This window comes from Rhinopithecus roxellana, chromosome 2 (genome assembly GCF_007565055.1).
Source record: "Rhinopithecus roxellana isolate Shanxi Qingling chromosome 2, ASM756505v1, whole genome shotgun sequence".
NCBI lineage: Eukaryota > Metazoa > Chordata > Mammalia > Primates > Cercopithecidae > Rhinopithecus > Rhinopithecus roxellana.
In genome coordinates, this window is record NC_044550.1 from 77,551,174 (window position 1) to 77,563,484 (window position 12,311).

General features: G+C 44.1%; 2 protein-coding genes across 2 annotated transcripts in view; both read right to left on the bottom strand.

The window, feature by feature from the left end:
• Positions 1-2,057, bottom strand: LOC115893467 (trinucleotide repeat-containing gene 18 protein-like). Its single transcript, XM_030917239.1, has one exon. The coding sequence runs from the start codon at positions 485-487 to the stop codon at positions 140-142; it is 348 nt and encodes a 115-aa protein (XP_030773099.1). The 5' UTR covers positions 488-2,057; the 3' UTR covers positions 1-139.
• The window catches only part of TBC1D9 (TBC1 domain family member 9), a 139,312-nt gene that overhangs the window by 23,700 nt on the left and 103,301 nt on the right, over positions 1-12,311 (bottom strand). The gene's annotated exons all lie outside the window — the stretch shown is intronic.

A 12,311-nucleotide genomic window follows, 5' to 3' on the forward strand; every position in this document is an offset into this window, starting at 1 on the left:
GGCGGTGGCGGGCTGGTGGGGTGGGAGCTGGGGGTAGCAGGGTAGGCGTAGGCAGGCGGCTTGGACACGTCCTCCAGCTGCTGGATGACCTTAGTCTTCAGGGAGGCCACGGGGGACGCGCGGGGCGATGGCGGCAGGCTCACCGCCTTGCCATAGATGCTCGCAGGGCCGGCGGCCAGGCCGGGGGCTTCCGCAGCAGCATCCCGGGGCCAGCGGTGGCCAGGCCAGCCTTGCCCGCGGCCTCCAGGCCCCGGTTGCTCGCCTTCTCCTCCATCTCTGCCCGGTACTCCTGCGCCTTCAGCCACTCCAGCTGGGCGCTCCTTTGCAGTTCCAGGGCCTGGGCCACCCACTGCTGCAGGTACAGGAACTCCTGTGGCTGCAGGAAGTGCTGCAGCGAAAAGAGCTGCAACTGCTGGGCTTGGTGCAGGGGGCTGCCGCCCGGAGAGTACAGGACGGGGCAAAGGGGCGGCAAGATGGCCCGCTCCATCAGCTCCGCAATGTGAGGCAGGTGATCGCTGGGAATGACCAACAGCTGGCCCTACTGGGAGTCCCTGACAAACTGGTAGGCCGACGGCAGGGAGCCCCCAGGGTGGGTGGGAACGCAGGGGCCATGCCCTAGTGCAGAGATGGGGGGCCCAAGCCCTAGAGGTGTCCGGCAAGCCACATGGACGTGCTGCCCAGCGGGACAACCAGGGGTGCGTGGCCAGATGGGCTGCGAGGTCCATAGACTAGCAACCCAAGCCTGCCAGCACCGGCCTCAGGTCACCACGAGGTTGGAGTTCAGGCCGTTAGGAGCACAGCTGGTAGGGTGCAGGTGGGCCAGGTCAACCAGCTCCCTACTCTCTCTGAGCAGCTTCTCCTGATCTCAGTCCAGCCAGGCCCCCAGCAGCCGTTATTCCTGGTGTCTGGCCCAGGGTCCACACAGTCTTCATCTGCTAAGTTATGCCCTTTCACATTACTCAGTGACAGAGGGCACTCCTGGTCTGCCAGCCCAGGCCCCAGCTGGCCACTGCCACCACTATCCTTCTGCCAGGCCACAGCCACTGCAATGCCCACGGGCGAGTGTCACACTTCTGCCTCACCCTGGGCACCAGAGCCCTCGCACCCGAAAGCCTTGGCGCTCTCCGGCCTTTCCCGGCCCGCTTCAGCTGCCGGCCTCCACTTTTAACTACCCCTAAGCCACTATCCTGTCTTGCAAGAGCCTCTAAATACATCTCTGCACTTCCTCTAGGCAATGCATCATTATCTTCCCCCAGTAGTAAGAATATCAGACAACGCTCTTCCTTTGTTTAAAATTCCAGTGATTTTTCATCCTCTCTCAGGATAAAATTCCAAGGCCTCTAAGCCCTTCATGCTCTTTCCACCTTTCACAATGTTGTCTCTGGCCAGCCACCACCAACCTCTTCTTACTCATCAGTTCTAGTGGCCTATTCTTGTTCCCCAAGTGCATCATGCAGACTCCCTGCCAGCCACAGCCTGAGCACCGGCTGCTGGCTGCCCACTCTGTGCTTCTCTCAGATAGCACTGTGTTCGGTCCTCCATGGCAGTGTGGTCTCTGCTAATTGTCATCTCACCAGAACAATAAACGCTCAGAGAAACAGTATGTCCCCACCCTTCACTGTGCTGTGTTCCTTCTTACTTGCCTTTAGCACCACCTTGCATTTGTTTTTGTTTGTTTGTTTTTGCTTAGTAAATCTATCACCACTTACTCTATGGCAGAGACTGTGTGACCAGGACATGAGCTGAGGACAGTGCTGATTCACATGTAAGTGCTCAACAAATATTTGCTGAACTTAGGGGGTCCTCATGATCATCCCAGGAATTAAGTGCTCTTCCTATCCCCATTTCAGAGACAAAGAAATCGAAGTTTAGCAAAAATCACTAACTTGCCCAAGTCTACACAGCTGGTAAGCAGCAAAGCTAAGTTTGAACTCAGGTCGTCAGATTCGAGAACTCGTGCTCTTAGCTCCAACCCGGGGAAACTTCCTAGCGCCTTACCTTTCTGAGTTGCTGCACAGCACAGCAGGCACCCAATAACTGGCTAGGGATGCCAGATTCAATGAATAAAAATACAGAAAATACAGGATGCCCAGTTAAATTTGAATTTCAGGAAAACAATGAATACTTTTTTACTATAAGTATATCCCAATCAATATTAATTAATCCTGTATTTTTTCTGACTTCCCTATAAATAGCACCTCTCTATAGATCAGTCCATGTAGTGGACTCTAAACTATTATATTTCCTAAGTTGGAGTTTACAGCAAAAAAGACTATGCCTTTCTAGTATCTTTTACTTTCTGTTTTGAAACGACTAATCCAGGGAATTCGGTTTTGACCCAGGCATTCCTTTCAGATGATCAGAGCAGAAGAGTACACTGACATCTCTGAATCTGCCCAGTCCATCTTCCACCAGCAATGTGGTGAATGGGTCTCAACCTTATGAAAGCAGGATTTATGGAAGAAACTTCTTATCTCCAAAGAAGTGCCTTCCAAAGGTGGAATCAGATTCTTCTCAACGATGAAGATGCAATATGTATTTGCACTGAAAAGCCAGAATTCAAGAGTTAGTAGGGGCTGCCATTAATGATGAAAAGCAATTATATTTAATTCACTATGGGGTTTTATCTTTGGCTAGGAAAGAAAAACTTTCAAGAAAGGTAAGTCTTTTGATCCAAATAGAAAAGCAGTGAGCATCCATTGCAAATTACATGCCTAATGATGAAGAACTGAGAATTTATTACTTCAAACTGGGCCGTAGGATGCCTGTGATCAATAAAAAACACTACCTGTGAGACAGAAGGAAAGATAGCTTTATTGTACCTACAACTGTTAGGGACATTAACATGCCATCTCATTTGCATCTTACAATAACTTTAGTGAGTCTAGACCTCTGTTTTATGAATGGGCAAACCAAGGTTTGGAGAGGTTAGGCCCCCAGAGTTCCACAGTGGTTGAGCTGTAAGTGCTCTGAGACCCAGACAAATAGCTTTGTAACTCCACCAACTACCATTCTATCATAGGCAGTAAGTTCTTCCTTGTCTCTGGGTTAAAAAGAACATAAATTGTGGAGCTAGACAAAATTTGATTCAAATTATTGTTCTTTGACTAATTAGCTACGTGAATGAGCAACTCAGTTGAGTCTTCTGACCCTGTTTCTTCCTAAATGAGACCCCAAAGTTGTCCTTGTAAAACTGTGTTGGAGATAAAGATACATTAATATAAAGTCCCAATAATAGTAACTAATATTAAACATTGGCTTTGTAATCTTTTGCAGGTTGCTAAGCAAAAGAGCTACTTCCTCACAAGCCTGACATTCAAACAGCCCCGTGTGTCTCATATCTAATTAATATCAACTAGAAATGGATTCTGCTATTTGTTAGGTAGGGCCCTTTCCTCAGCCAGGACTCTGCACTTACCAGAGACCAAACACAATGGCCCTTCCCTCTGGAGCAAATGGTCCCAACCTAAAAGGAAACCATGGACTCCAAGTTTCTGCTTGGCTATTTTTGGAGGATTTGTAAAGGAATGTGAGCAATTAGAATGACATGGGGATCTCTCTCCCTCCCCTGACTTTGGGAGGGGCTCTGCCAGAATTAAATGCTAAAAACAGGACAAACAAAACTTGGCTCAGTAAATGCGGCAGCCAACACTTCCCATTACCCAAAACAAAGACACAGGTGTGGATATAATACCTTCTTCCAGGCATCGCATATTCCAGTTCCTTGAGAAGTGCTAGTTCACTAATGTAACAGTAATACTTGTTCCAAATAGAATTTGTGCTGGAGGTAAGGGAGCCTACAATTATTATTATTTTTTGTTGTTGTTGTTTTCTTGCTCTGTCGCCCAAGCTGTAGGGCAGTGGTGTGATTTTGGCTCACTGCAAGCTCCGCATCCCGGGTTCACGCCATTCTCCTGCCTCAGCCTCCCGAGTAGCTGGGACTACAGGTGCCCGCCACCACGCCTGGCTAATTTTTTCTATTGTTTTTTAATAGAGACGGGGTTTCACCGTGTTAGCCAGGATGGTCTCGATCTCCTGACCTCGTGATCTGTCCGCCTCAGCCTCCCAAAGTGCTGGGATTACAGGTGTGAGCCACCACGCCTGACACAATTATTTTAATTTTCTAAAATTTCCCTTCCTTGAACAATAAACAAAATTATCCATCTTTGTTTATGTCTCTTCTCCAACTCAACTATTTTGAAAATTTTGTTTTGATGTAATCCAACTCAATTCTTATCTGAATGTTTCTGTGGCCTGTTTCTAATTTTTTCAGTTTAATTTCTAACATCTTTATTGGCAGAAAGGCAATTTATTATTTTTTTTGAGACAGGGTCTTACTCTAGTGTCCAAGATGGAGTGCAGTGGCATGATCATGACTCACTGCAGCCTCAACCTCCTAGGCTCAGATGATCCTCCCACCTCAGCCTCCCGAGTAGCTGGGACTATAGGCATGTGCCACTACGCCTGGCTAATTGTTGTATTTTTTTGTAGAGATGGAGTCTCCCTATGTCGCCCAGGCATGTCTCAAACTCCTGAGCTTAAGTGGTCTGCCTGCCTCGGCCTCCCAAAGTGCTGAGATTATAGATGTGAGCCATGGCACCTGGCCAGAAAGGTAATTTTCAAAGCAGACAGTACTTCTTTTTGTTGCTTTGCCCCTGTGGGTCCTGATACCAACCAACAAATAGGTGTGTGGCCCTTCATTTCACACCACTTTCCTCCATCCTGCCTGCAGATGTTCCCTTTCTCTCCCCCAGACTTAGAACAAGGAGCAAGTAGCTCAGATAAAGGAATGAGGTGGAGATGAGTCTGTCTCAAGTTTATGTTCTCTGGCTCCTCCCACCCCACCATCATTCCTGAGTGGAACAAGCGTTCCCCTGCCCACGCTGGGCAGTGTTTCTGTGATTTACTTTATCCTTCAAAGCTTACCCTGTGTTACTGGGAAGACAAGATGGATGAAGAACAGATACAGATTTTTAAAAGAGACTGACCACATGGTCAAGCTCAATCAAGTTCAATCAGCCCTTCCTATCTAAATCCTCCAAAGAGAACTTGAAATATTTAAGTGCTACAGCTTAAAAAACACCCAGCAAAACAAAACAACAACAAAGCTCCATGTAGGCCAGAGGGCCATGGAATGATGTGAATGAGTCTGCCCGGCACAGCGAAATTCACTGAAATAAAAAGAAGGCATTGTTTCTAATATGCAAAGTCTATGGTTTATTTCTGTTTTAAAATAAAACTAGGTCATCAAATCATGCTCAAAATGCCTCTTCGGTGTTTCTGAATTTGTGGGGTTCTTATTTTCCCAGTATGCAGAATGGGGTTCACTACTGTTAACAGAAGGCTGAGCACCAGTGACACCTGAGAGACATTCCTTGATCAGAAAAAAACTCCAAATACTTAAGATAGTAAATGAGGCTCTGCCTTGGATGACTGGGTGAGAGAGAGGAGAAATCGATGGAATGTGAGGCTTTAGGGTATAGAAAAGCCTAACATTACAGGAGGCAGAGCCCAAGAGACAAGAGAGGGGTTCTCACACACAGGGGGCTGCAAAGAAACAGCCCCACACTCTCTACCTTGACTTCTAAGGGGGTGGCGTCTGTCTGCACCTGTGTACTTATGTGTTTGGTGGGGAGTAGATGTTAAGGAGGGCAGAAGAGGAGGGTGAGGGGGGCAGAGGAGACAGGAGATGATAAGAAGAAACAGGGATATGAATTCAGGTGAACAAAACTCTGGTAGAGTCCCATGTTCATTGAATGGGCAGCCCTTTCTAGGGTACTCTGATCTCTGAAGAGTCTCCACCCATGACTATATTCTCATCCAGGAACACCCTCATAACTCTGCCAGAAGTGGGCACATATTTTATATTTGAATACAGTATTTATATTTTATGTAAAAATATATCATTTAATATTTTATGCTTCTTTAGGTGCCATATCTTTTGAGATCTTTTGTCTATCAGAAAGGGCTAGAGAAACAGTTGTCACATAAATATGGAAATTACAAAAAACATTTAGTTTCAATATTCCATGTGAACTATTAGCTGTAGTGTGAACATGCTGCTGATTAAATTACAAAAACTAACTCTAAGCATAGTGTCCAGTATCACTATATTTTTACCTAGAATTTATTTTGAAGGTTGCTGTAAAGCAGAAGTCATGAACAGGCAGCCAGTAGGCTAGAAAGTCCATGATGAATATTGTTTGGCCCAGGGAGTATTATAAAAAACAGGAACGTTCAAGTAAAATAAAGAGTTCCAATTTCTCTTGAAAAATAAAAAGTTTTGGCAGTAATGGTTCCTTGCCTCAGGCGCTAAAGAGACTGTCAACTTTAGCAGGTCCCAGCTGTTTAGTTCCATAAGCCCACCCTTTCCTACCACCTCCACTCCCTGCCCCATTGTTAAGTGCCTTACTGAGTGATGCCACAGTCACGTGAATTTGTAATTCTGCTCTAGAGTATTTTCTTTTACTTTTTCTTTTTCTTGAGATGGAGTTTCGCTCTTGTTGCCCAAGCTGGAGTGCAATGGCAAGATCTTGGCTCACTGCAATCTCTGCCTCCTGGGTTCAATGGATTCTCCTGCTTCAGCCTCCCAAGTAGCTGGGATTACAGGCACCCGCCGCCATGCCTGGCTGATTTTTTGTATTTTTAGTAGAGTCGTGGTTTTGCTATGTTGGCCAGGTTGGCCTCAAACTCCTGACCTCAGGTGATCCACCCACCTTGGCCTCCCAAAGTGCTGGGATTACAGGAGTGAGCCACCACGCCTGGCCTCTATTTTCTTTACATATACACCAATAATGTAAAGTTCGGCCTCTGTAAAGGAGACATGCTTTTGACACCTGGGCATTGTAGAAAGGGCACAGTTTCACAGTCACATGTAGCAAGTAGGACACATAGCAAGTCCCAGATTTCACAGAAATTTTATAAAAACTGATGGCCCTCATGTTCTTCATCAGCAATATAGGGAAAAGAATTCCTACCTCTTTGGAATGGTGTAAGAATTTTATACACACATAGGTAAAGCAATTAGTATGGTAGCTTTTATTATTCCTAGCATTGTTGATAAGAGAAAGAGAAAGATGAAGAGGAGAGAAAAAACACGTTTTAAAATCAGCAAAACCTGGCCGGGCACAGTGGCTCACGCCTGTAATCCCAGCACTTTGGGAGGCCAAGGCAGGCAGGTCACTTGAGCTCATCCGACGAGCCTGGCCAACATGGTGAAACTCCACCTTCTCAAGAAAGACAAAGATTAGCGAGGTGTAGTGGTGCACACCTGCAGTCCCAGCTACTCAGGAGGCTGAGCTGGGAGGATGGCTTGAGAGCCTGGGAGGTAGAGGTTGGAGTGAGCCAAGATGGCACCACTGCACTCCAGCCTTGGTGATAGGCCAGACTTTGTCTCAATAACAACAAAAAAATTGCAAAACTTGCTAATGTTATAAGTGAGGTTCCATCAACAACTGGTGAGAACTAACTTATAGGTCCACATTTTCTTTTGAGGTATAAACAAACTTTTAAAAATTAAACTTAAAATTCAAAGTCATGGATTAGCAAAAAATGCCACGCCCAAACTCACCTTATCATTAGAGACACATAATGAAGAATTTATCTGTTAGAGATACATTCTTTAACAGGTGAAATAATATACTGTCTGGAGTTTACCTTAAGTTACTCCAGGAAAAAAAGAAAAAAAGGTGGGGAGGAGTAATAAAACAAAGATCAGAAAAATGTTGATAGTTGTTGGGATTGGATGATGGGTTAAAGGAAATGTATTATGTTATCCTTTTGACTCGTACTGTGCTTGAAAATATCTAGTGCTCGCTGGGCGCAGTGGCTCACGCCTGTAATCCTAGCACTTTGGGAGGCCAAGGCAGCCGGATCATGAGGTCAGGAGATCGAGACTATCCTGGCTAACACAGTGAAACCCTGTCTCTACTAAAAAATATAAAAAATTTAGCCGGGCTTGGTGGCAGGCGCCTGTAGTCCCAGCTACTCCGGAGGCGGAGGCAGGAGAATGGCCTGAACCCGGGAGGCAAAGCTTGCAGTGAGCCGAGTTCGTGCCACTGCACTCCAGCCTGGGCGACAGAGTGAGACTCCATCTCAAAAAAAAGAAAAAAAAAAAGAAAATATCTAGTGCTGATAATGTATCCCCAGGGCTGAGCATGATACCTGGTATAAGAAAGGTGCCTATACAATCTTAAGTAAAAATTTCCTTGGTTGGGCACAGTGGCTTATGCCCGTAATCTTAGTACACTGGGAGGCTGAGGTGGATGGATCACTTAAGGTCAGGAGTTTGAGAACAACCTAGCCAACTTGGTGAAGCTCCATCTCTTCTAAAAATATCAAAAAATTAGCCAGATGTGGTGGTGCATGCCTGTAATTTCAGCTACTTGGGAGGCTGAGGCATGAGAATCACATGAACACGGGAGGTGGAGGTTGCGGTGAGCCAAGATCAAGCCACTGCACTCCAGCCTGGGTGACAGAGGGAGACTCTGTCTCAAATTAAAAAAAAAAAAAAAAAAAAAAAGATTTTGTTAATACATGAATAGACAAATGCTGTTTCTTGCAACTCTTGGGTCCTTCCCATCTATAACCACACTATCTTTTTTGCTTGTCTGTTCCTTCAGCTCTCCCCCTCCTCCAATGTGTTGCACAGAAAGCAGAGATAACGTACTTCAAGAAGAATGCTCTTCAGTCTCCAGTGGCTGTTGGATGCCTTCCAAGTCAATTAGTGATTTCAAGACTCCCTACTAACCAGCTCCACTGGACCAGTTGACCTCATGACCATCGGTACATCCGTAATTCCATCTCTCTTCTAATCCAGATAAACTCCCTTAGTCCTGACTTTAATGCAAGGGAGCTCTTACTTGGATACTGGCTGCTGCTTTCTAGCTGTGCAGCTTGGAAAAACTAGCTCAACCTCTCTTAACTTACATTTTCACCTTGAAATGCGTTAACATTTACATGGCAGGGCTGCCTACAAGGCACCCAGCACCTTGCCCCACACATGGCAGGCTCTCGATGAGTAATAGCTATTATAGTAATCATTAATAAGCCAGAGACACATTGCTCTAAGCTTTCACAAATGCCTATCCATCTTCACAGATTGTGCCTTCTGTTTTATTAGCCACATCCTTTCCCTGGTTAACACTTTTCAGACTAAACACACTGGGCTGGGTCATCTCGGACATGAAGAGGCTCTGTGACAGCTGTGTACCCACTTTAAGGCCTATTAACATCCTCTTGTGCCTTCCAGGAGGGGCATCTCAGTCTATGAATCAAACTTAAAGATTGGGACTTTGTCTTTTACTTCTATATTACACTGCCCAAAGTGCAGGGCTTCACACAAGGGTCCACGCAGAAGAAAACTGGAGTCTCATACCACCTGCACAATTCCCTTCAACAGAGGCTTAGGGGAACTTATAATGAGTGAGATTTTCCCCACGAGGTATTTATGAAGTGAACTTATCAATATCAGACTGATTTCTAGCAACCTCGGGAGCCCTTAACTAAATCTCAAAAGACGAATGTGCTTTCAGGATTTCTTTCCTATGTTTCAATTGTCACAGCTAATTATCCTGAGGAACAGAAAGAAATGCATTGTGTACATGAGAACATTCAGGTGTCATGCCTGAGCCCAAACCAGATTCTTATCCACATCAGTGATTAGCCCCATTCTGCCAGTGCAGTCAATCTCAACCCTCACCGGACATTTGGAATCACCTGGGAAATTTTTAAAAAAATACATACTCCTGGGCTTCATGCCTAGATTCAGATTTAATTGGCCTGGGATGGAGCCTAGGAGTTTATTTTTAAAAGCTTAGCTTAAAAAATAAAATTAAGTGATTTAATGCACAGGCAGGATTGAAAATCACCAATTTACTGGTTAGGAGGGAAAAAAATGGTCAGCAAGAGTTCGTGGTGTTCTCTTAAAGTTGGTCTACAAGGCGTTAGAGAGCCATGGAAACATGAGCAGAGTAGTGACACTTAAGCAGAGAAGAGAAAACAAAAACCCAGTTACCATGCACCGAAAGACCTGGTAATACAGGCACTGATATAAATTAAAAGGATTGTCTTTCCAGGCAGCGCAAGGGAACTGCAGCTTTGTCCTGTTATGATAGGATGTTTGGCAGCCTGAGGGCCACCATTAGGGATCAGCCCAAGAGGATGTAAATGGAAATCAGCCCTTGGCCTTGTCTCAATTCTTTGCTTTCCCTTTAAAAATGGGCAAAGTGCTGACTTCAGCATGAAGCTGGCTTATCTGCTGTTGAGAATAAAGCTGAGTTGCCACATACTAACCTTTAATACTTTAGGAATAATGCTCAAAATCCTAAGGAAATTGAACACTTGAACAAAAGATTCTTAGCAAAACAATTTCACTTCTGCGCAGAGGGGTGCCTCCTTGGCCAGTTGCCATGAGAGCACATCTGAACAAAGGGCAGGAGAGCCTTTATTCCTGATGCAGGACCTGCCCCTGTACCCTTTCCCCATTGGCTGGGGTCGGGTCATACAATCTAAACTAATCCCGGTTGGCCAAACATTTGATTTTTTTAGATAGGGTGGGAACGTAAAAGAAAGTGGAGAGAAAGGGGAAGCGGGTGTCGGTAATGAACAAGAAAGTGAGTCCTCTTTCCAAATAAGGAAAGGAATGTGAGCTGGTACTGGTAACGCTTGGTACTGAGGTGGCACTAGGCATCTAACAAAGGCAAAAAGGAAAAAGGAGAAAAAGAAGAAAAAGGTGGGGCGTACTATGAATTAAAGAATAAAAGATTGATCAGATAATTGGAAGAGAAACCCCATTATATCCCACAATACCTTGGTCCAGAATTCTTTTAACAATCAAGGTCTGAGGATTCCTTTAGAAAAGCAACCCACAGATAGAAAAGCTCTTGCTTACGTCATACAGTACTATTCCAAAGTCCTGGGACAATGATTTTTTTAAATGCATATGGAAATAGTTTTGGAGACAGTAAGATGAAATATTCATTCTTTATATCTAATAGTGGAAACATAAATTGAAACATACTTTATGGAAATTTGACAGTGTGTGCCAATAGCTTGATCCTTCTTTTTTTTAAATCTATTCTTTTTAACCCAAACTTTTAATTTAAATTCATTTCTAGGATTCTAAGACAATAATCAGAGATGTGATATTTGGGTACAAGTTTATCTTAGAATGCTATATAATACGGAAAATTTGGAAGAAATCGAAGTAAGTGTCTAACAAAAGGGAACTAGGTAAATGAATTTTGTTACCTCATTAAAGCAGAATACAATTTAGTAAAATCATGCCTTCAAATAATATTTAATATATTAGGGAATGCTCATGGTATACATAGAAAATGACAAAGCAGTATTTAGAAGGACCTTTTTTTTAAAAGTGTATGTTGTAAGTATAAAAACATACTTAAGGGAAATGTAAAATGCTTATAGGATACAGTTTATTTTTTTCCTCCTATTTCCCTACAATTTCCAAAATAAACATGTATTGCTTTTATGATTCTAAAACAAAATATTTTGCTTTCAATACATATGGAGTTTCAATGAAGATTAAAAAAAATAATTACCAGTCTGTCTCATTATGAGTTAGGACAAACATTTCTGAAAAGATTTCTATATCCATAGCAATTTTTTTAAAGCACTAAATTTTTTACTTTAAGACAGACTTTCTGATCTCACTCCATTCCTTACTATTTCTCTCTTATCCACTTTGTTGCTAGCTGGAATACTGACAATCACCAATCAAAATCACAAAACATCTGCAGAGAGCACAGTGTGCTCAGCAGAATACTCATGCTTTCTCCTTCTTAGTGACCATTTCTATAAAAGTTTAGAGAATCAAGGATCAGGAAATGAAGAAACCATCAAGTGTTATGAACACTTGGGGCCTCACAAACCACCAGGTGCTTAAGGGGGCAAGTGGCACTGTGGTTCCTTTACCCCAAGAAGCATATTAGTTCTGTTGTGAGATTGAGCAGCAGATCAGGCTGATTCCAGGGTCATCATGGACAAGAAAGCATCCTCCCCCACCAAGGCCAAGCAATTTTAGAGGAATCCTGGGACTCTGTCTACTCTGGGCTATACAGGCTATTCTAAGTGTCTCAGACTGTCTACTTCAAAGAAGCCCTAAGTACTTAGCATGGGAACAGAAAGCAAATTGATTTGTGAAGGTCAGCCTCCCCATGCCCACTCTCAACAGCCCCTCCTTAATCTATAAAGAGTTGAAACTGAGCTGCTACTAGATCAGGCTTCAGGATGGGAATGGTAAAGCGCTGGAGAGCCACAGCTTGTCTTGCCATGTGCTACTATGGTATTAG

Bases quoted from the DNA above. Each gene is read 5' to 3' on its own strand.
- LOC115893467 (XM_030917239.1), bottom strand. From the start codon at position 487: ATGGAGCGGGCCATCTTGCCGCCCCTTTGCCCCGTCCTGTACTCTCCG.